The 23,950-nt window shown below is 45.3% G+C and overlaps 1 protein-coding gene across 5 annotated transcripts in view; it reads right to left on the bottom strand.

The window, feature by feature from the left end:
- TMEM232 (transmembrane protein 232) overlaps positions 1-23,950 on the bottom strand; it is a 145,764-nt gene that overhangs the window by 90,513 nt on the left and 31,301 nt on the right. For all 5 annotated transcript variants that reach the window (XM_081930573.1, XM_081930572.1, XM_081930569.1 and 2 more), the window contains 2 exons: positions 11,420-11,589; positions 6,837-7,015 (listed from right to left, as the gene is read on the bottom strand). In XM_081930573.1, coding sequence (XP_081786699.1) covers positions 6,837-7,015; positions 11,420-11,589 — 349 coding nt within the window. The remainder of the gene's footprint in view (positions 1-6,836; positions 7,016-11,419; positions 11,590-23,950) is intronic.

Here is a 23,950-nt window from a genome sequence, read left to right as displayed (position 1 = left end):
AGGTAGCAGTGCTTGGAAGCTCTGGAAAGCTGCCAAGAGTCAAGTACAGTATTAGAGGCTGGAGATGCCAATGGTCTTATTAAAGACGGGGCCAAAGAAGTTGCCCCAGTTCCATATCTTTATACTCATGGCAGATGCTTGGTTTTGCTTATATAAGTGTTAGACTATCTAATTTGCTCTTAAGGCAGTTCCTGGCAAATTTTATGTGACCAGTGGGCTGCAGGATATGAAAATTATAATTTGTCAAAGTTATGTAACAACATTTAAATAACTAAGTACAACATTTACTAAAATTAATTGGCTAGATCAATTTTTCCATGCCTTTGTGGGGTTTTTTTGAAACTTTGCCCTTTGCAAACTTTAAAAGCTGCAGATTTTTTTAAATAAAAAAGTCGAACGAGTATTCATAAAAACTGCAGGTGGCAAGAACATTCTAAATGAGGCCTGGAAACACAGTGTAAAACTAAACCAGGTCAGCAATACAGACAACTTCCCTCCCATTGACTGCAATATGAGGTAGAAAAATAAAATAAAGATTGGATCCTTCCAAGCTGGGGACCATTTGGGCGTTTCACAGACATAACTACAGTGGAAAGCGGGCCACCAATAGTTCTCTACTACAGTGATTCACCCACAATTTTTCTCACTGACCACTTGAAAATCCCTGAGGGTCTCGGCTCACAGCTTTATGTTTTTCTACCCGCTGGAGCAATTGTAATGCACTGTGCTAGATGCATTATGCTTTTTAATTATATCTTTTACTGCTTCTTTTATTTCTTATATATCATAGTTTATTGTATTGCGATATGAATTTCATAAAATTCAAGCTGGCATGTACAATGTAAGAAATAAAAGAAGCAATATAAATACAATTAAAAATCAATATAAATATTTAATGCACTGGATGTGCCGTCACCTGTCTTCAACCACAAATCCACAGACACACAAAAGACCACATGAATGAAGCTTGTACCACTGTTTGGGAACCCCTGGACAAAAAACAACAACTAAGATTTATTTAATCAGGTGACGGGCCATATATGAGAATTTTCTTCAGATATCCATATTTTGAACATTAAACTCAAATCTTAATGGATAATGTAAGCTACAGCCAATCCGAATCATGTAAGTCTTGTAACAAACAATGGTCTGTGGTATTTATAAAACAGAACTCTTTCTAACATACATTTTTTTTGGTTTCAAATTTTTAAAAAAACTGAGATACAGTAATATAGTTGTACAGAAATGTCATCAAAACATCGACAGAGCATAGCAGTAACGCATGACTTTAATAAAATTATACAAAATACTGTGCATTAGCTAAGTTAATGATTCTTAAGCAAACAATAGATAAGTTGTCTACTCCTGCAAAATGGCATTAAAACTATGTTCAAGGGGATGTCTTGGGTTTCACAAAATCATGACATTACGAAGAATAAAGCTGATCTTTAAATATCCAATTTGCACGTTAATTCTAGGGACAGCTGCCTTCAAAAATCTCGTCAGCCCAAAGAAAATGCAGATGATATTCTTTATTGCTATGACGTTATCTGCAGCCCTAAAATGGCCTCTTTCTAAATGACTTTCAGTTCCATTTTGCTAGTTTACCCGAAGGCTACCTCTGTGATATATGAATAAAAATGATTCATCAATGTCAACAACCTTATGTCAAACTATTGGTTCTTTGGCAACATTTTCTCTTCTTTCAGACTTAGTTATATGGCTGAGAATCCAGGGGGGGAAATGTCCTTTCAGAAATAGTAACCAGATCTCATTAGCTCACATATAGACTTAAGAAAGGAATGTTTTAGAAATAACAGAACTCTGACTGTGTGAAGAAATGAAAAATGATTCCAGGAGGGCTCGCTGACAACAATGGATATATGATACAGCTTTAGCCAATGTCCTGGAAAATGTAACAAGCGACACAAAAATGTGTATCATATTCCCCTGAAAAGCTCTTAGAGCCAGCTGAAAAACACTCATCAAATTCTAAGAGAGAATTAGATGCATTCATTTAATGTAGTTTAACATAAGAACACAGATTGCTGAAATTGGCAATATGGTATGAGCCAAGACCACTAGGTTAAAATTGTGCATCACTCAAACTTGAATTGAATAAGGGTGTTTACACTGGAAGTATAATGATCATTTCCCTATTTCCCTTATTATTTCAGTCAAGGGATAAAAGCAGTGTTTCACATTTGTGTTTCTCACTTGAGGAGGGTAAATACATTCTATTTTAGATACGCAGCTAGCTTTGATTATTGAGGGGAAAGTACTGGGTTCTTTAAAAATGGACAGGACAATCTCTCAATTCAAACAAAGAAACAAACAAATACCCTATCTGACTGAAGAAAAAAAGCCCAGCCCAGCCCATATCTGCCAGATTTGCATTTGTGTGTGTTTTTCTGTCTTGCATTAATTTACCAATCCAACAAGAACTCCTGTATTTTAGCTTGCCACATCAGAACTGAATTTAATGATATAACTTATAGGACCCGTGTCATATTCTGAACCATAAGACTTTGTTCCAAGTTTCAGCCTCAGACAAATGACAGCAACAGATACAGGTCTGGTCTGCGTATCACAGAAAGGGTTGAACCGTGACCCCGTGTTTGGAGAACACACTAAGCCAAACCTCGGCTCCTCTGCCAAAAGAACCAGGGTGGAGCAAAGCGGCTGCAATCTCCTCCTGGGGAGCCAACACACTTGTGGTAAAGGATAGTTTGGCTGAGTGTTACGTGCGCACATAGCCATATACAGTGGAACCTCAGTTTTTGAGCATCTCGGAAGCCGAACGATTCGGAACCCAAACACTGAAAACCCAGAAGTGAATGTTTTCATTTTCGAAAGCACCTCAGAAGTCCAACAGCTTCCAAGGCGTGTTTTTTCCATTTTTTCAATGGATTTTGCAGACTACCCATTGATCCTTGGTTTTCGAAAGTTTCAGAAGTTTTGCAGTCTTCCGGAACAGATTGTGTTCAAAAACCGAGGTTCCACTGTAGTAGTTTACTGTTTAGTAATAAATAATGGGTGGTATTCAACTGAGTTTTACTCAACTTCCAAAGACAACATATTTAGAAATGACATTATGTTTAATGGTGTATTAGCTGTACAGTGGTACCTCGGGTTAAGTACTTAATTCGTTCCGGAGGTCCGTACTTAACCTGAAACTGTTCTTAACCTGAGACATCACTTTAGTTAATGGGGCCTCTTGCTGCTGCCGTGCCGCTGGAGCATGATTTCTGTTCTCATCCTGAAGCAAAGTTCTTAACCTGAAGCACTATCTTTGGGTTAGCGGAGTCTGTAACCTGAAGCGTATGTAACCTAAGGTACCAATGTACATAACTGTTGAACAGTTTTGGAAAAGGGAACTGCACAATTATAGCTTCATCAAGCACTATGTCATCTGATTGGGCAAAGGGACATTCCATAATATTAAAAATTTTAAATAATTTATGCAGAGCGCTTAAGGAAAAATGCAAATACATTCTATTAAACCTTCATCAGTTCTGTCTGGAGCAGGCTCTCCACTTTCTTTGCCAATTCATTGTCCTATTCAAATATCAAAAGCGATACTCTTTGAAAAGTTAAATAAAAACCAGAAGTATGGTTTGATTTAGTGAACCTCACATTAAAAGCAAGTTTTAGCACTGTCTTCACTAAAAAGCAGATTTAAGTTGGGCTTCACAAGCAGAAGAGAAGAAAAAAGGGTACCACAGCTCAAACACCGTCCCTAAGGGTTTAGCACTTACTGAAAGGCAGCAAAGCAAAACAAAAAAAGAAAAAGAAAAACAGAAGAGGCATGCAGTGAAATGGTTATATTTTTGAAGCTCATTTCATTTCACGTATTTAGCAAAAAAAATATAAAAAATCTGCTCTATTATGCTGCTTCCTACAGTTAAGCTCACTGCCCCAGATAAGAAGAATTCCTATTAATAATCTAATAACCCCTAGGATATCCTTAGGCGCAAGATCCTGAAAACATCCATTCGTGGTTAGACCCCTTGATTTCAGAACACTACATGGATATTATCATTTTCAGAATCATCATCTTAAGACTGCAGATTAACAGATCAAGGTCCGTCATTTTTATTTCAGCCAAATACCAGTGATATAACATTGAACGGATAAGGCAGCAGATCAGGATGAGTGAGAGTACATTCTTACAGATTCCAAATTAACATAAATAAAAACTCTCTGAATTGTTTGTTATATATAAAATATGTCTCATATGTAGCTCAATAGATAAATAAATATATGAATATAGCACCACCAGTATTCACTGTGCTTTACAAAGCAAAAAACAAACAAAAAAAAGACTGTAAGGCAAGAGCTTACAGTCTAATAAGACATGATATGGGGGAAGCATGAGAACTACCTTATTATCTTGAAGCTGTGTTTACTAAGAATGCTCGCTATTGTTATGGATTCCTAGGTGTTACTGTCATAAGACCCTATAGAGCAGGTGGCCCAGAAGCAACAGATGGTTTAGCAGGTGGTCAAGCAGAGGTAGGCTGTCTGTACCAGACCAACAAGTTGCTCTGTGAGAATTGGCAGCTTTATAGGAACAGATGGGACCTTATCGGTTTCTTGCGTGACTTTATCCCTGCTGGGCTGATACCTATAGTTCTGACCTCTGACCACCTAGAGTGGTGATGCTGCATTGCAATGAAATTGGGCCAGCAGCTCCCCTGCCAAGACACTGACATAGTGACTAAGGCCTCTGGGCTTCCTTCCAGAGTCTCTGGTCCAAGTCAACCGTGCCTTAAATATACACTGGTAACGTATCACTACATAAATTTCATACATTACTCCAAGTTACACACAGCAGTTTCAGGAATAGTCTCTCCATGATAGCTTAAACCAGAGTTTAAGTCAGAATATTTTGCATTTTCAGAACGACTGGAATGACAGGACAAGATTTCACATCTCACTTCTACCCTTGCTCCATGATACTGTGTGACTATTCACCTTGACAAACAGCATAAATTACACTGGTGTTGTATCAACACTAAGCAAACGCATTGGCACAAATGTTTAGGACAGGCATGGCCAAACTTGGCCCTCCAGGTGTTTTGGGACTACAACTCCCATCATCCCTAGCTAACAGGACCAGTGGTCAGGGATGATGGGAACTGTAGTCCCAAAACAGCTGGAGGGCCACGTTTGACCATCACTGGTTTAAGATATGAGTGTTACATAAACTGGAAGCGAGGAAGCAAGTCGGCCTTTCCTAAAAGATGAACTGGCCAGCTCTGTCCTTTCTTTCAGGTGATATCACAGAATCATAGAGTTGGAAGGTCCATCTAGTCCAACCCCCTGTAATGCAGGAATACGCAAGTGTCCCATATATGGATCGAAACGGCAACCTTGGTGTTATCAGCACCACACTCTAGCCAACTGCACTTTCCAGGTGCAATGTTACAGATTAAGCAGATTTATAGGATTTGAGATTAGAGAGAGTCAAAGAGCTGAGGTGTCTCCAACAGACCTGCTCACCTCATTCTACACTTTCCTTACACTGGACTTGAAACCAAGTATAGAAAACATGGTTGCCACTTTCAAGAGTTCCTCTGGTGGCTCTAACCATGTGAAAATGGACTTGAGCTGCACATTTCTGTGTCAGTGCAGATGAAACCATAAGCCTCCCCATTAAAGCTACAATCACAGTGAAGGAAGCTTTAAAATGAAAACAACACAATGGCCTGGTTTGCATGTGACTTTAAACCATGGTTTAAATTAAAAGTGAAAGGGCAACATGTTGGTACATGCCACTCGAAGGGTGCTCCTTTCTTCAGGGTGCTGTGGAGGAAACGAACCAGAGACTGGCTTTCCGTTGTAGGTGAACCAACGCCCATTGTTTGTTGATGGAGAAACAAACCACAAGAACTGGTTTCCACATAACAGTAAGTCAGGCTCTGTTTTCCAACCCAATCCCCACCCCAAAGCACTGAAAGAACAAGGAAGCTGTTTGTTCACATCAAACCATAATTTAATCAAAGCTTTAGAACTGGGACAATGAGTGGCTGCCTTAATTTCTTCCATGGTCAACTCCAGATTCCAGTGATCATCAATCAGCTTATAACCCAGGCTTGGCATTATTTCATTTGCTAAACATAACAATGCCAAACTTTGCTTGTTTTTTCACTGTTATTCTAGTCACCCATAGGATTACACAAGCTGAACCTCTGCAAATCTCAAGAAGATCCTGATCTGATCTTCAGGCCAAATTTGTAGTACTAACACGGCTATCATTAGCTGTAATCTAAATGCATGTATGTTGTCTCTATCCAAGAACTTTCTTCCTGGCAAAAATTACTTAAAATTAAGCATACTGTAGAACAGCAATGAGTACAACCCGCAGTTGAAACCTGTTGAAACTTCAATTAGCATAAGCTATCAAGAAGACAGCTCCAATGTAAAATTAATTATAGGCATTCAAAATTAGAATGTATTGCGCTTTGCATATAAAGAGCACCCAAAATTTAAGCCAAGTACCTGTCCCAAAAGGATGGCACACTTCATTGCAGCTGTTTAGTTATATGAAAATTACTCTGTCTTGAAATGCTGAAATGAAGTTCCTATCCGTAACAGGCATAATTTAATAAAAGTAAACTGATATGTGCTCCTTGCCAAAAAGGTAAGAACAATTATTGATAATGTGAAGCGATACAAAGTACATGAATTGCTTCTCCTTCTGGTACAAAAAATATAAATCTCGTTGACAGGCAACTTTGGGGTGATTAACATTTAGACATAAAGGTTATTTAACATTTAAGCACAAAGGTTATTTTCATAAAGATTATATCAAGTTATGAGGTTGTCCTTACCAGTCTTCCTGATGAAGCTCTTCCTTATAGAATAGGACATGCTTGAGGACTTCATCTATATTAGAGCAGCTGTTCTGTACACAAACCCAAACAAGAAGGCTGTGCCAAAGAAATGGCTTAATTTTGAACTGCTTTTGTTCAGGATTTAATTCAACTGATCCGCCAGTACCCATGGGTGACTAAAAAAAAAATAAGTTAAATCCGTTAATAAGACCTTGTGAATACAAAGTTAATTGGCAATTTTCTGCATAGACTTGCATCTCAATTTTTCCATCATAATATTTGACTTTATCAGCTTTACATTTTCATGCAGAGTACATGTCATTTTGCTCTCACAATGTGTTTTTTAAAAAAAGGGGAAACATTTTGGGACACAGTCAAGAGAAGAGCCACGGCTGACAAGTGGCTTTGTTGTACAGATCCTTGCAAGATCTTGTCCTAAGAAACTGTACCATGTTAAACAGATGAATGGTGTAACCTGGGCAATATTTGCAATATTGCATAGCTATTGGAGCACAACTCTCGGAACACCCTGTACTTCATTTCTTTCCCTAAATATACTGCACCCCCAAGCAACTAGGTAAAGGTAAAGGGAGCCCTGACCATTAGGTCCAGTCGTGACCGACTCTGGGGTTGCGGCGCTCATCTCGCTTTATTGGCTGAGGGAGCTGGCATACAGCTTCCGGGTCATGTGACCAGCATGGCTCAGCCACTTCTGGCGAACCAGAGCTGCGCACAGAAATGCCGTTTACCTTCCCGCTGGAGTGGAACCTATTTATCTACTTGCACTTTGATGTGCTTTCGAAGTGCTAGGTTGGCAGGAGCAGGGACCGAGCAACGGGAGCTCACCCCGGGGGTTTCGAACCACCCACCTTCTGAGTGGCAAGTCCTAGGCTCTGTGATTTAACCCACAGCGCCACCCCAAGCAACTACTTAGGCTATATAGGAGGGTTCGAGATATGCCAGGTGTATGTCTTACAGTTCCAACATCACATATTCACTTATCTTACATTATGGGTACAATTCCCCCCAGTTCCTTTTACAAATAATGTAAGACAAATTCTGAGCTGCAAGCATTTCAAACCAAGCAGCACAATCAGACAGTATTGATTTTGCTGTAAGCCACTTCAATTATTATTTCAACAGAAAAGTGCAACACAAATAATGAATGAAATGAAACTAATATAAAAGACCTGCAATCACACACACACACACACACACACACACACACACACACTGGCAGACCTTCCCCCTTATGTGGTCCAGCCTTGCTCCCTACATTTTTCATGTTTGCTGAATACTGGTGGTGTGTGTGTGTGTGTGTGTAAATAAACAGACTCTGGCTTCACTTCATCATGACCACAGCCAACATATGGAAAAGCTGTGATTGAAAATGATGCCAGAATTCTTAATTTGGCTCATTAACTCTAAGTAAGTTCTCGCCTCAAGTAGGGAGACAAGAAGAAGATAGAGCCTTTGTCATAACAATGATGTCTAGTAGACAACAAGGTGTGTCTGAATCACTGGAGAAAAGAAATTAAGGGGGAAACAGGGCCTTTGAATTGATACAAAGGCTTCCTCCTTGTCCTATGAAACCAATTTCTTTTTAAAAAAGTGCTAGAATTTGGAAAGCTGACACATATCCTGCGCAAGAGATTCTAACAGAGTTTTAATGCTCAGCACACAAAGGAAAGTCTTCTCAAACCCAGCTACTTCTGAAGCTTTTGCATGTCCTTACAGCAATGCTGAGTAAATTATAGATGATATCCACCTACACATTTCAGCCACACATTACAGTCTCTCCTTATATGCCTATTTTTATTTTCCTTATTTCAAGAGCTGCCATTCTGTGGCATAGCTATGAATCTCTCCATAAAAAGTAACAGAGCAGAAAAAAAGATTTCAGAGACATTATAGAAGAGACAGCTAAAAATATCAGGGTGGTGATTCAATTACTATTAATGGAGCTTAGTCTCTATAATATATTTAATTGAGCCGTGCAATAAATTATTCCTCAAGGTTTTCTAAATTGAGGAGTACATCTCTATAGCACCCTCCAGCAAACCAAGATGAGTGAAAGCTCTCTAAGAGGAGCCTTGGGTAATTTAAAACAAAATCAATTCCAGCCCATATCCTACCCCCTTGAGCTTTTCTTTCTGGCTCATGCTCAGAATATGCAGGAGAGTTGCTGCAGCCCTTGAGCTGCATTAACTTGAGCACAGTGGGGCCAAGAGAAGACTCAAGGGGCTCAGAAAGAGAGGACAATAAGAGCACAAGCTGGCCCATTAGCATTCACTCTTTGCTCTCTGAGTTGCACCCTCTACACCATCCCCACTCCAGTTACCAAAAGGAAATATTTAGGGCAGGATGGCCTTGACAAAATGGACAAGCTAGTTGCAATGCCTGTGTTTATTAAATATAGCAGGGATGTCCAACAGGTTGATCGTGATCTACTGGTAGATCCCCGCGAGGTTATGGTAGATCGCAGTCGATCTCTGGCTCCCTTTCCTTAGCATCGCTAAAACTGACTCCTGCCACGCCCTCTCACCCCACCCTCCATTGTTGTATGATCTCTGGAAGGGAAGAGGGGCCTTTCTCTGTGCTGCTGTTTTGATCCATAGCGATATTTTTGTGAGTGACTTTACCCCTTTGTCCCTTGCCGTTAACCCCCCCCCATGGAACTCCCCCCCCAACGAGGCTTTCCTCCTCCCTAAAAACAGCTCTACAACTTTGAGCTGAACCCCCAAATAATGGGGGTAGATCGCTGCCAGTTTTTAATTCTGAAAGTAGATGGCAGTCTCTTGAGAGTTGGCCACCCCTGAAATATAGTATTCTTGTTCAATGCCCGTACGCAAGGAGGGGCAATCTCACAAAGTGGTTTATACCATTTCTACATTTTTTTAAAAAAGCATCAACTGTACAATAAAACAGAAAGGACAAACAGCTGTCCTTGAATAATCCGTATCTGCTTCTTCTCCACTTACCTCAGGGTAGGACAGTTCTTCAGGAGCCCTTCTGGAGGCAGCCATCACTGAGATATGCTAATCTGGGGCTTCTTCTGAGCCAAACACCCTGGAGCAGGTTTGCAGCGAGGACAGAGCGTGCAAGAGAAGGTGAAGGAAGCCTCACTACACTAATGGGAGCCCCTGCTTCTGCTCATCTACTGGGTTAGTTCAATCTAGGCCTCTTCATGTAGATACCTCAGGACAAGAATGCTTCAGCCAGCACTGTCCCCTAGGAGCTCTCCAAGGTCCTGTCCTTATCTGCTCTTGACTTTGACATAACACTGCCTGCTTCCACTGAGTACCTCAACTTCCAACCAAACTGGGTGGTTCATTGGCAATGTTTAAAAGGGTAGCCTACCCCATCACAGCTATGATTTTTCAGCTGTATTGATGATTGATGTACTGATGATGAAACTGTATGTCCTACCTTTTAATAATCATCATTAACAGCCATTATGGCAGGCACGTTCAACAGGTAGATCACTGGACGGAGATCACTGGCTCCCCCCAAAGAAGCTAAACAACTTCGGCTCCCCTAAAAAAAGCTCTGCATCCCCCAAAACGGGGCTTCCTCCCTAAAAGGGGGTGGATCACTGCCAGTTTATAACTGTGAGTAGACTAGGAGTATACTGAGTCAGACCATTTGTCCCTCTCAATCAAGGTAGCCAAAGCAATGCTTTCAAAATGTTAAAGGTAAAGGTAAAGGGACCCCTGACCATTAGGTCCAGTTGTGACCAACTCTGGGGTTACAGCGCTCATCTCGCTTTATTGGCTGAGGGAGCCGGCGTACAGCTTCCGGGTCATGTGGCCAGCATGACTAAGCCGCTTCTGGCGAACCAGAGCAGCGCACGGAAACGCCGTTTACCTTCCCGTCGGAGCAGTACCTATTTATCTACTTGCACTGTGAAGTGCTTTTGAACTGCTAGGTTGGCAGGAGCAGGGACCGAGCAACAGGAGCTCACCCCGTCGCGGGGATTCAAACCGCCGAACTTCTGATCGGCAAGTCCTAGGCTCTGTGGTTTAATCCACAGTGCCACCCGCGTTCGAAATGTTACTGGACTACAAGCATTCACTATTCCTGACTCCCGATCGTGCTGGCTGGAGCTGATAGGAGTTGGAATCAACATCTGGGGTGTATCACTTTGGCTATGTCTGGTTTATAATGACTGACTGCAGCACTGCAAGGTTTCAGACAAGAGGATTCTCAAGCTCCAGCTGCAGATACCAGGGACTGGACCTGGGGTATTTTGCATGCAAAGCATATGCTATATCAGTGAGCTATGGTTTTTCTGCTGGAGAAAGGAAAATGTCGGATTCAACTCCCTTAACAAAGTTTGAGAATGTTGAAAGGTACAGGGTTGCTTGAAAGGAAAAAGTTGCTACAGTTCTAATTAACATTCCCTCCCCCTGAAAGTGATTCATTAAAGCAATGCTGCCACACCCACTATCAACAGCACATGTCAATCTATCTAGTTCAATTCAACTTTAGTCATTATGCCTGAATCACCAAGCATGCTTATTTAATAACAGGTCATTATTTGGTGTATGATATATAAAATTCAGTCATGTGTTACCTACTGTGTCAGAAAAAGACTTAGCTGGCTTTTCTTGCAAACTTGCATCAGAGGCCAATGATGTTTGAGAAAGTACAGATGTTTCACAGATGACTTCTCCAGCCTTCAGCATAAAATGCACCATGAAAAGGATGTTTGGGTACGGTTGGTAGCTGACCTCGGAAGCTGCTAGCGCTATGGCACACACAGACCCCCCCCAAAAAAATTATTACGTTTATCATACTGTTTTACAGTTTGTTCTGTACAGTTTTTGTTTCATTTTTTTACACAACGTCTACTGTTACTGTTTAGCTTCAGCAGAGCAGTTTTCCAGGGCAGATTTATAAATATTGTGTGACCCCTTGTGGTGTAACAAAAGACTACAGGCATGATTCTAAGGCAAGAGCTGATGTAACCCACACACGACGTATGGAGAAGTTTTCTGTGGTGGCTGTATTCCTGATTAAGTGCAATTAATTAATTTTCTGTTCTTAAATAAATGAAAAATAAACTATCCCTGACAGATACAAACATGATGGCTAACATGATGCTATAAGAAGATATAGGCATATTTGAACAAAATTAGGAGGAATTCCATCAGTAAGCCAGCTGATTTCATCTAACAAACATTTATGTTAACTTTAAACAGAAATATTTTTTATATATAGTAAACCCGCAACTCATGCACATTTAAATGTGCACATTCAGCTTTCCATGCGCAGCAAAAAAAAAATAATTGGAATAAATTAAAATGGGGTGGGAAGTGGGCAGGGTTCCAGGAAAAACGACTTTGGCAATCCACCCAACATTGAACCCAATGGATTTTGACTACACACAACTTTTGCTTTAGGTGTGATCCCCAGAATGTTACCCCCATGCAAGTTGTGGGATTACTGTGCCTTAATGGAAGTAAAGAACATAGTGCTGGTGGGCACATACACATCCAAAGGTCCTCTTCTCCCCACAGAAATTAGGCTTCAAAGAAGCATTCTCTTGTAGCTAATAGAATAGGTTGCAGTGCATACTTGGTTGTGGAGTACATGCAGCGCTCAAAACAGTTCCTCTTGGTTTGCGATTATGCCCAAGCCCCCAAAAAGGTTGATGGCCTCTTCCTTAATGCATCTTAAACACCAGATGTCTAAAGACTTGACACACTTTTGATCATTTGTCCTGCAAAGCGGATATGAATTTTCTTTTCCATGTATTATACTGGAAAAACATTGTAAGATGTGAAGTGTTCCAAGCTTATACTGTTTTAACAGCAATCTCCCACCGATTCCCTAGGTGTAATAACAGGAGAGTAACAGCCAAAGCCTGAAACCCATCTGAAACCTATTTCTCCCACTGCAATGAGTGAGTTGGGATTGCCAATGAAATAATTTTGAGGATCAGGTTGCTTTTTCCATTGCAGTTTTACAATATATTATTGCAGCATTCCTTAAGAATGAGAATCAGAGAGGCTCTTTTATTTCTGAAGCTCTCTGCTGATATATTTTCTAAATCTGGATGCGGCAGATGAGTCATGTTTTCAAAAAGGAAAGGATACAGATATAATATCAGGATTTTTCTAATTGTCTGGTTCTGTTTTCTTCATTCTGTATATGAATTTGTGGCCATGACAACCAATAACAGTAGCAAGACTGCAATACCTCTGCAGTCTTACCACCACAGCAACAGCCTGCTGAGTCACTGCATACCGTGTACATATATGCTGAAAAGCGTGTGCTGGGAAGGCGTTTGACATTAGGTTGGTTTGCTAGAAACTTGTGAATGAGTGACAACTGATCTGATTATATCAAGCACTCTTGTCTTCTCACTCTCTGTACATCACAGCCTGCATGAGGCATTCTGATGAAGAATCAGGCTGTGTATCGGAACCACGCTTGAGGGAAATCTTCAGGAAGATTTTGCAGTGCCAAATCGTTCTGTTTGTTGGAACAACCTCTTTCTATTGAAACACATACTAAGTCGTGGCAGCGTGAAGTAAAACCCCCAGGAATGACTCGCATTAATCAAACTCCATTTAGAAGTGATTCTATAGATTCTGCCATATGTTTTGAACACTCACTAATTTTATTTCTAGTTAGTCAAGAGCCTAGGAACAATAACGGGTGGCTTTCGAATCAATGAGAGCCAGACTCTGTAGCGGAAATGTTCTTCCAACATTTTTCTGGACGGTATTTATTCCAGTAGTTGGGTTAAGGTATGTGAACCAGCAGGCCCTTGGCAAATGGAAATAGAAAAAGCTTGGCTAAGCAGTACAGGCTTACTTTTGACATAGTACAACTCCCTGAAATCTACTGCAGGTGGGGATTAGAAGCAGTGTGAAGATTCCTCATCTTGGCTTTGCTACCATATTAAAAGAAATGGCACAATCCCACTGCCTTTGAGGTAGGATTTAACCCAAGACGAACAGATCACATCTGTATTTGTTTTGCTTGTTAAATGCCATCTACTTTAGCCAAAAACTCGTGATTAGGTGTTATTCACCTAAATTTCCATGTTTCAAGTATACACTGCTTGTTGCCTAGTTCAGATGTCTGTAACATAATGAGTAGTTGCATGTAAAAACAGAAATAGTGATCAAATGACCCTATTTTAACAACGTTTTCCACTACTTTTCCCAGAACAGATGTTAAGCTTTACTGGCCTATAATTTTCCAGATCACCCCGGATCCTTTTTTTTTTTTATGGTGTTACATTGGCTGCTATCCAGCCCTCAAGAAACCTAGCCAGTTTGTTTCTCGTGGCCTAACGCCAAATGAAAGACACCTGTTTCCGCTGAACCCAGTTTAGAGGAGATATGCTCCCAAGTCCATACAACTGCCCTTGGAATACTATGTACAATTCTGGCAGTCTCGCCTCAAAAGGGATATTGTAAAGCTTGAAAAGGTTCAGAAAAGGCCAGCCCAAATGACCAAGGGGGTTGAGCAACTCCCCCATGAAGAAAGGTTACATAATGGTTATATTCTACTTCTACTGTTTCTGAGATCCCTAAGTGCCGGGAGTGGTGTTATAGTCATGTCTCGCTTGTGAGTGTGATAGGAATTTTGAGGTCTTAGATGTATGGTAATGTTCATAAGCGTACCAACCAAGCACATACATAGATCAGCACAGGAAGACCGACCTGGAACCATTTTGATTCCTAAACTGAGCAAATGTTTTCTCTGCAAGGTCAAAGTGGGAAACCTCCCATTGTCTCTTTCCTCACAAAGCCACTTCCGGGCCTGCCCCAGGAGGTGGGGTTGCGGGCTTCACGCCCACCCACGCGAGCGGGGGCTGGCCCCAGCCCCCGCGAGAGCAGGGGAATCCCCATCTGGCCCGCCCCCCCGTCGGCCAATCAGCTGGCCGGCGGGGGGGGGGCGTGGCTTGCCCTATTTATAGCCGGCGCGGAGGGGGCTCGCCCTCTTTTCGCCGGCTCGCCCCCACGCTTCCTTTTCCCTCGTGCCTTTCGGACTTTGCTTGCAGGATCGGACTTCGCTTCGCAGGATCGTTTTGCTGGATCTGTGGTGCTGCAGCATCGGAACGCATCTTTCCAGCCTGTGCGCTATTGCCATCAGCTGGCTGGCGGGTCCGCAGCTCACCCAGCCGTCGGGTCCGCAGCTCACCCTGCCGGTTTGCCGCTTCACCTCCCCTTCGCTCTCCTTCCTCCCTCCTCCTATAGGTTAGCGCTTTTGCGCTCAGCGGTCTGGCGGGCTCCCTGCCTCGCCTGCGCTTCGCTCAACCCTACTTCTAATCGCCCAGCCGGCTTCCCGGGCTTGCTCCCACGGATCGGTGCAGGCTTCTGCATCACTTCAGGAGCCCTCTACATCCAGCGTTCCGAAGGCTGCAGCGCTACCTGCCTCGCGCTCCTCCCGCCGGTTGTTGCCTGAGCTTTCTTCCCCCCCTCGTGCGCCCGAAGGAGTAGTTTCCACCTCTTCCGGCAGGCACGGGCAGCCTAGCCTCTCTGCTGTAACCGGCCACGTGGAAGCCTTGGGAGTCTTCATATCATAAAGCAGGTCGTATACGATTACTGGCAAGTTTGATCTTGCGGGTGGCTCAGCTCTAAGGGCGCGTGGGAGGGGGGTCCGCGGTTGCTGCTTATTCCTGTGAGTCTCCCTGCCGCTGCTTTTCCTGCGCTTTTAGCGTGCTTGGGTTCTCACTTTATAAGTATTTTAATTTAGGGTGCGTCTTTGACGGCCAGATCTACGGTCGCCTGGGGGGTTGTCATTTCGCTGAGCTTTGGGGGGCGCTTGTTGGTTTCACCGCTGGGCTGCCATTCGGGAGCCCGTGCAGCGTTGCCAAGCAACGGGCTGCCTGCGGCCGCCATTTTGACCAACCACGTGGTTAGGAGGCGGCAGCCATTTTAGGAGAAGCAATCCGCTTGTAAACTAAGCCTCACAGATTCAAAGGATTAGCTGCTTGGGCAACCGGGCTTTATAAGAGGACCAGATAGAGGTTGATTTAATTCATAATTAAGATTTGGAAATATAATTAACCTTCAGCCCCAACTGCAATAGAATTAATCAACGCAAGAATAGGTTAAAGTGCTACCTTCGGGATTAAGGGCTGGCAAATCATCCGCAGGGCTCCTCCAATTCCCCACTCCCTCAAATAATAATCTAATTCAAACAGATTTAATTAGTAAAGTTTTAAGAGTTAATTGCATTGGGTATATGGTATACTACAGGGAATTAAAGATTGATTTAAGAGTTTTTTCTAATTCCAGAAGCGATATTAAGTGCATTTAATTTCACAATTGTTCAAGCGATTTAATTGCATAAACCATCTATCGCCAAGTATCTTAATTGCATAGGTGCTGCATAGGTGGTCCGGACTTCACTGCTTGGGACATCGTCACACATCCTATTTTATTCTCCTCCGGTTACTGCTATCTACTTTGCATTGACTAAACTTAATAAGTGATAGGTAACTAAATAAATAAATAAATAAATAAATAATACCCAGGGAGAACCTAGAGCCATACCGGGTCAGGCAATTCTGAGTTATCGCCGTATCGTGGGGAGTTAAACACCACCTGTGGGGCTGTCAATTTGGTTAGCTTTAACAAGTATTGTTATAGTGATTTAGATTATCGTTACTCATTGGTACTTACTATTGTTGCTTATTGATTCAAACTTGTATTGAGTTGGGCCGGGGCAGTCAATACTGAGCTACAGCACGGTTGTTAATTTTCTCGCTTCCATTGAGTATCCAGAGCTTCGATTGCAGCTATGTCGGCTCAAGATAATCAGGTAAACGTAACCGCACCTGGTGGGTCCCGGGTGGAACAGGTGGAGTCACAACCATTTATTATTCCCAGTAACCCTCAGGCTCTGGCCCAGTTCTTCTCTGCCTTTCAGGATTTCTATAATCAGAGGTCTGCAGGCCAAGCCGCATCCGCGCCAAGGGCAGCAACTACAACGACAGTCACAACAGCGCCAACATCGGTTGCGCCGGTGGTCATATCGCCAATGCCAGCGGCAGTGGTGTCCGCGGCGCCGCTAGCGTTTTCCCAGGATTACATTGAAGATTCTCAGCTTAGTGAGGTGGTACTTCCTGGCACTTCTGCATCCACGGTGGCATTGTTGACTGAGGCAAAAAAGTCTGCAGGACGGCCTAAGAAAGGCACCGGCTCTCAGCCGGCTTCCTCAGCCAAGCCAAGGGGAGGCCAAAGGGGGGCAGGGAGAGGCAGGGCTAGCGCCCAGAGCTCTAAGGCTACTAACCCTAAAAAGGTCCCAGGCGTGCCCAGTCTCTTGCAGGTCCCGCCGCCGCAGATGGCGCCAGCCGAGGGCGCGTCAGATTCATCATCGGATGAGGAAGTGCACGATCAACAGGAGGTACTCGCAAGCAGCGCGCCGGAGCAGGCCCCCCCTGAGGTCCCTTCGAAGAAGAGGAAGGAGAAAAGGAAACACACGTCCAAGAAGAGCAAGAAGAGCAGGCGGTCGGAATCCGAGGACTCAGGTACTTCTTCCTCATCCGATTCTGACAGCGACGTTTCTAAGGAGGAGTATTGGGGCCACGGGGAGGATAGCGTGGGTCTTCCTGCTTGGGCACATGAAAGGAGGTCCAACTCCTACCGCAAGGCCTTCAATGGGACCCTCGAGTGGAAGGATGGTGCTCTAGTGCCTGATGTCAAAACCTCCACTCACGTGTCTACAGATGTCATTATAGGTAATCATTTATCACAAAAAAAGAGGGACAGAATCCTCAGCGGGGAATATATTGACGTTCTCAGGTTGCTGCCCCCGGCTAAAGTGATGGGTAAAGGTGAAAAGAGGCGCAGTTATGGGAAACGCAGGTACAGAGGACCGAGGGTTGAGCGTACCTTTGATAATTGGCTCACTGGTTTCCAGGTCTTCATGGGCGTCGTCAGCGCTGCTTATCCTAAGCGGGCGATGCACTTAATTGCGTACCTGTCTCACGTTAGGAGGGCGTGGGAGTTAGCCGGTGATATTGCTGCTTTTAATTATGATGAGGATTTTCGTAGAAATGCGTCAACGTTACCCTCCACACGCTGGGACCAGAGGGACCAAAACATTTGGTCCGACCATGTGGGCCCCTTCGTCGAAAAGAAGCACCAGGACTCTTCAAAATCCTGGAAGACCACTGCGAGGCAGAAGCATATATGTTGGGAATTTAATAAAGGGGTTTGTGCGAGGCCGGTCTGTAAGTACAGCCATGAATGTGAGAGATGCATGGGCAACCACCCAGCCACTGCCTGCATGAAAGGGAGGCAGTCCTTTCGGGGTGGAAGGGGTTCCTACAACCAAGGACCCAGAGGCGGCCACGGAGCCTCTCTCGCACCTCAAGGGAGCAGGCAGTAACTTCAAGCTGACCCTGGCCTATTCCCCCATCAAGTTGAACCCTTTGAAAGACCTTTTAGACCTTTACCCCAACAGGCCAGCAGCAGGGTACCTATGGGAGGGCTTTAGTACTGGTTTCAGAATCCCGGTTGCATTTCCACCCAATGCGGGCGATCCCCCTAATCAGAAGTCCGTCAGGGAGATGCCGGAGATTGCCCGTAAGAAAATTAGCAAAGAAATAAAGGCAGGTAGGGTAGCCGGCCCCTTTTCAGCTCCTCCAATCATTGGCCTTCACGTATCACCTTTAGGCATAGTCCCCAAGAAGGTGCCGGGCGAGTTTCGCATGATTCACAACCTTTCCTATCCAAGGGGAGGGTCCGTCAATGATGCGATACCGCATGAGCTCTGTACAGTGAGATACGCCACCTTTGACCAAGCCGTCAAAGTCATTCGCAAATTTGGAAGGGGCGCGTGGCTAGCGAAATGTGACATCGAATCAGCCTTTAGGCTCCTCCCAGTGCACCCGGAGGATTTCCGGTGGCTGGGATTCAAATTTGAAGGGGCGTATTTCGTGGACAAAGCTATGCCCATGGGTTGCTCAGTGGCCTGCGCAGCCTTTGAGGCATTCAGTACCTTTCTAGACTGGGCCCTTCGCTTCAGGACTAGCTCAGAGGGCGTGTCGCACTACTTGGATGACTTTATCCTCGTAGCTGATAACAAGCATAGGTGTGCTGAGCTCCTCAAAGCTTTCATATCATTGACGGGGGAGCTAGGAGTTCCCCTAGCCGACGACAAAACTGAGGGCCCAGCAACAACCATGGTCTACTTGGGCATCGAGCTGGACACTGTAGCGCAGACCTCAAAACTTCCTAAAGAGAAACTGGTCGCACTTGGTGACCTCATTCGGCAACTCCTCCCCCTTAAAAAAGTTACACTTAGGCAGTTACAATCACTTCTTGGTCACCTAAATTTCGCTTGCCGAGTAGTTGCTCCTGGCCGTCCTTTCTGTAGTCGCCTTGCGAAGCTTTCGGCAGGCCTGCGTTTCCCTCATCATAGGATCTGGCTTTCCAGGGAAGTAAAATCTGACCTACAAGTTTGGTTGAAGTTCCTCGAGAACTACAATGGTGTTTCCCTATGGCAGGAGAACTTGTCACTGCAGGTGGACTTTCAAGTGCATTCGGATGCGTCAGGGTCCCTGGGGTTTGGCGTTTACTTCAAAGGGCAATGGTGTGCCCAGCGTTGGCCTGAAGCCTGGAGGGGAGGGCCCATTACCAGAGATCTTACCTTCCTAGAATTCTTCCCGATTGTAGTGGCAGTCCACTTATGGTCAGAGGTTTTCAGCAACCATAGGGTTTGCTTCCACACCGACAACCAGGCGGTAGTAGCAGTCCTTACTAGGCAGGCCGCGCGTTCCTCTAGAGTTGGTGCCCTTCTGCGTTCCTTTGTCCTCCGCTGTTTAGAGCTTAACATTCACTTTTCCGCCAAATTTGTGCCTGGTGTTAACAATGATATCGCGGATGCCCTATCTCGTTTTCAGATGGACCGCTTCCGCTCGTTGGCACCGGATGCTCAGTTACTACCTCAGCCCTTCCCGGAACAGCTGTGGAGACTTGGGGACCAGAGTTCTGGGAACCAGAAGTGATTCAGGGAGTATTAGCTTCATTGGCGCCCTCCACATTGAGATCCTATAAGAAGGCCTGGTCGGATTTCTTAAAGTTCCGTGCTAAATCCAGCGCCACCTTGAACAACGCCCCTCCCATTAGGTCAGAGGTCATGTCCTATTTAGTGCACTTGAAGCGCCTTGGTCGTGCCCCAAAAACCCTCAACCTACAGGCCGCAGCAATTTCTTTCTTTTGCAAAACGTTATTCTCATCAGATCCATGCGCTGAATTTGTCATTCGAAAGTCCCTAGAAGGTTGGCGTAGACTGCAGCCTCCAGCCCGGGACACGAGGAGGGCTATTTCTTTTGACATACTTTCCCAAATACATAAAAGGTTGAGAACGGTTTGTTGGTCAAAGTATGAGGCGCGCTTGTTTTCGGCAGCATACTCCATCGCCTTCTTTGGGGCGATGCGAGTAGGTGAGGTGGTTTTTGAGGCTGGTCAGCTTGGCTCCTCCCGGGGCTTACTGTTGAGTGACATCACACTTTCACGTGAGGATTTGGTTGTTCGGATTCGCAGTTCAAAGACAGACCAGCTTGGGAGGGGGGCTCTGGTCCGGCTACCTGCAACAGGGGAACCAGGCCCGTGTCCGGTAAAGGACACCAGGCGCTTCTTGTCTATGAGACCTAACAGGGCGGGTCCCCTTCTGATCCATGCGGACGGCGCACCCCTGACGCGGCACCAGTTCACCAGGGTCATGCGCTTAACACTTAAAGCATGTGGCTTCCCACCAGCAGAGTTCGCGGCGCACTCCTTTAGGATTGGAGCGGCCACTACGGCATTGCACTTGGGCCTTACAGCAGAGAGGATAAAGGATCTAGGCCGCTGGAAATCGGACACATACAAACGCTACCTAAGAAATAACCTATGAATTCCCAGCCAAGGGTCACTGACCACGGCCTGTGTTCTTTTCTCGATTTCTTGCAGGAAATATGGGGGTGCATGTCTGGATAATCGGCCACAGCATCGTGCATTGGGCCAGGGTCCGCGCCATCAATTCCGGTCTTGGGCCGCGACTGGGCTTGCCCGTTGGCGTCACGTTATCCTGGGTTTCACGGAGGGGAATGCGTTGGGCTGAGATGCTGCCCGCATTCAAGATCAAAGTCGCGAGAGAGGGCCCCCCGGATGCGTTGCTTATACAACTGGGTGAAAACGACCTAGCCTATAGAAAGGCGGTCGATTTACAGTGGAGCATCTTCAGTGACTTGGAGGAGCTTAAGGCCAATTACCCAAACCTCACAATCATTTGGGCCTCCTTGATGGAAAGGCGGGTTTGGAGAGATGGCAGGTGCCCAATGGCCATAAATAGGGCAAGGAAAGCAGTGGATAAGGCGGTGGTGCGTAGAGTGGCAGCCCTGGGGGGAAAGGTCGTGCGACACCCGGGCATTCGTTTCAATCTGGAGGCCCTCTACCGGCTAGATGGCGTGCATCTGTCTGATGCAGGAAATGATATATGGCTGCAGGATATAACTACGGGGATAAGGGATTGGTTTCAGGCTTGAGAGGATTGGCGGTGAGCGTTCGCTCGGGTGGCGGTAGGCATTGGTAAGAAGGGGTTAAGACGAGGTGTGGGGGGGGGAGGAGCGCCATCACCTCCCCCCAGCGAGCGAAGGGTGGTCCGTTAAAGGACCCCGGGGGGCGTGGCCCTGTCCGAAGCCTATGGAGGTGTGGGCCAAAGGCACGCCCCAGAGCGGTGACCCGGGGGAGCTCCTAGTCGACGTGCCTCGCGGGAGTCTCCCCCGATATAAGGTTAACCCTTCCCCGTGTCTCCAGCAAATGGGCTGGAGCCGGATAGCCGTTAGGACCAATGCCTATGCCAATGCCTCTCATTCCTGAATTCAATAAAGTTGTGGCCTAATTCGCCCAATTAACCTTACATACAGTGTCTGGTGTCTTTATTTATCCTGGTGGGGCGGGAACTCGCCACGCAAAGCCACTTCCGGGCCTGCCCCAGGAGGTGGGGTTGCGGGCTTCACGCCCACCCACGCGAGCGGGGGCTGGCCCCAGCCCCCGCGACAGCAAGGGAATCCCCATCTGGCCCGCCCCCCCGTCGGCCAATCAGCTGGCCGGCGGGGGTGGCGTGGCTTGCCCTATTTATAGCCGGCGCGGAGGGGGCTCGCCCTCTTTTTGCCGGCTCGCCCCCACGCTTTTCCCACCCTCCCTCCCTTTAAGTAGGTTTAGGCTTAGACATTCCTTTGACATTGCTATGGACTTCGGTCTGTCGCCGCAAGGGGCATGGTAGGAATTTTTCCCAATTGGCGATTTCGGGCCTTTTGGTTTTTCGCCTACCTCGTAGCAACTCGTCACAACTTCTCGGCATTGGCGGTAGGCATTGGTAAGAAGGGGTTAAGACGAGGTGTGGGGCGGGAGGAGCGCCATCACCTCCCCCCAGCGAGCGAAGGGTGGTCCGTTAAAGGACCCCGGGGGGCGTGGCCCTGTCCGAAGCCTATGGAGGTGTGGGCCAAAGGCACGCCCCAGAGTGGTGACCCGGGGGAGCTCCTAGTCGACGTGCCTCGCGGGAGTCTCCCCCGATATAAGGTTAACCCTTCCCCGTGTCTCCAGCAAATGGGCTGGAGCCGGATAGCCGTTAGGACCAATGCCTATGCCAATGCCTCTCATTCCTGAATTCAATAAAGTTGTGGCCTAATTCGCCCAATTAACCTTACATACAGTGTCTGGTGTCTTTATTTATCCTGGTGGGGCGGGAACTCGCCACGCAAATCCTGTCTTAAGGGCACATTTAAGATATGAATAGGATGTGAGCCTGTGACATGGCCCAGGAACTAAGTATTTATCATTACAAAAGACTGGCCAGCCTCCCCAGGCAATCCAATCAAGTAACCTGCCAGACAGGAGATAAACAACGACAGGAGAAAAACAACATTCAAATTTCTGTTTTAAGACCGTCTTTTCTGTGACGTAGGTATGATGTATCTGAGGGGTGGTCTTAGGTTATACCCCTTCTGTGATGTATGTATGATGGTTCTGGGGGTGGTCTTGATCTACAGGGTGGCAATTTCAAAAGTCTTTATAAGGCCTTGCACGCCATTTTTCTGGGTTCCTCTTCATCTGCTGCAGGTGAGGGGAGCACCCTGTTGCAACAGTTCAATAAAGATCAAGCTTACTAGCTGCTTTGCTTCTCAATATTCTCTGGTTGGCCTCTGTTATCTTCCCCTACCAATAGGAAACCTATGTAAGGACTCTATATGGGCTCTTGGATACCCCATAAGGGAAAAGGGAAATTTTTGTTTACAACATGAGCTTCCCACTGACATCCGGTTGGCCACTGTAAGAACTCGTAGCATAGAGAGGCCTTTCACGTGATCCAACAGGGCTTACCCTCTGTTCTTCTGCCTATTCATCCAGCCCTCCCTACAAACGAAAGATTGCCTATGGGCATACTTGAGAAACATTTTCTAATTGATTTTGAGAACCCTCTGGTCTTAGCTTCCCCATTAATAGCATTCGGGAGATGACCAGGAAAGTACTGAGTAGCTTGATATATAAGTACTTCTCTCTCCTTAGGAATGGAATACAATTAACATTTTCCACAAACGTTGAGCTACAAAAAAGGCATCACAACCCCCTATCACAAGCCCCAGACTACTTATGAAGAACAGTTCCTGTGAACTTTACATAAGTCAAGGATGCTAAACAGCCTGCTCTTAATTAAGACACCATCTGAGGAAAGAGCTTTAAAATAACTAGATAACGATTTCTTGTGCTTCACACCAGTAACCATTACATTGTTCCCTAAAACAAACACTTGATTTAAGTACAGTGTTTCTGACAACTGGAATCTTGTGTTAAAAGTTAATGATATGAGGTGTTATACTTGTTTTCAGACTGAAGAGGGATTGCAAACGTAGAAGTGACACTTAGGAACAGCAAGCAGTCCGGGTTTAAAATAAAGGGTAAATAAATACAGTGGCAGCGCTGCTCTACAGTTAGTGCATAGCCAGCAGCAAAGCTGGGAAACAGAATGAGAGGTAACTCTGGATGCAGCCTCTCTCATCCAGCGCAGGTTTTTCTACAGCACTCCTGGGGTGGTTAGTTAAATGGGGTGGCTAAATGCTCCGGATTCCCAACTGTGTCACAAATATTTTATGA

This window comes from Podarcis melisellensis (assembly GCF_964234715.1).
Source record: "Podarcis melisellensis genome assembly, chromosome: 11".
Lineage (NCBI taxonomy): Eukaryota > Metazoa > Chordata > Lepidosauria > Squamata > Lacertidae > Podarcis > Podarcis melisellensis.
Note: the sequence above shows the minus strand (reverse complement) of the source record. Positions and strands in the feature narration are given on the sequence as shown.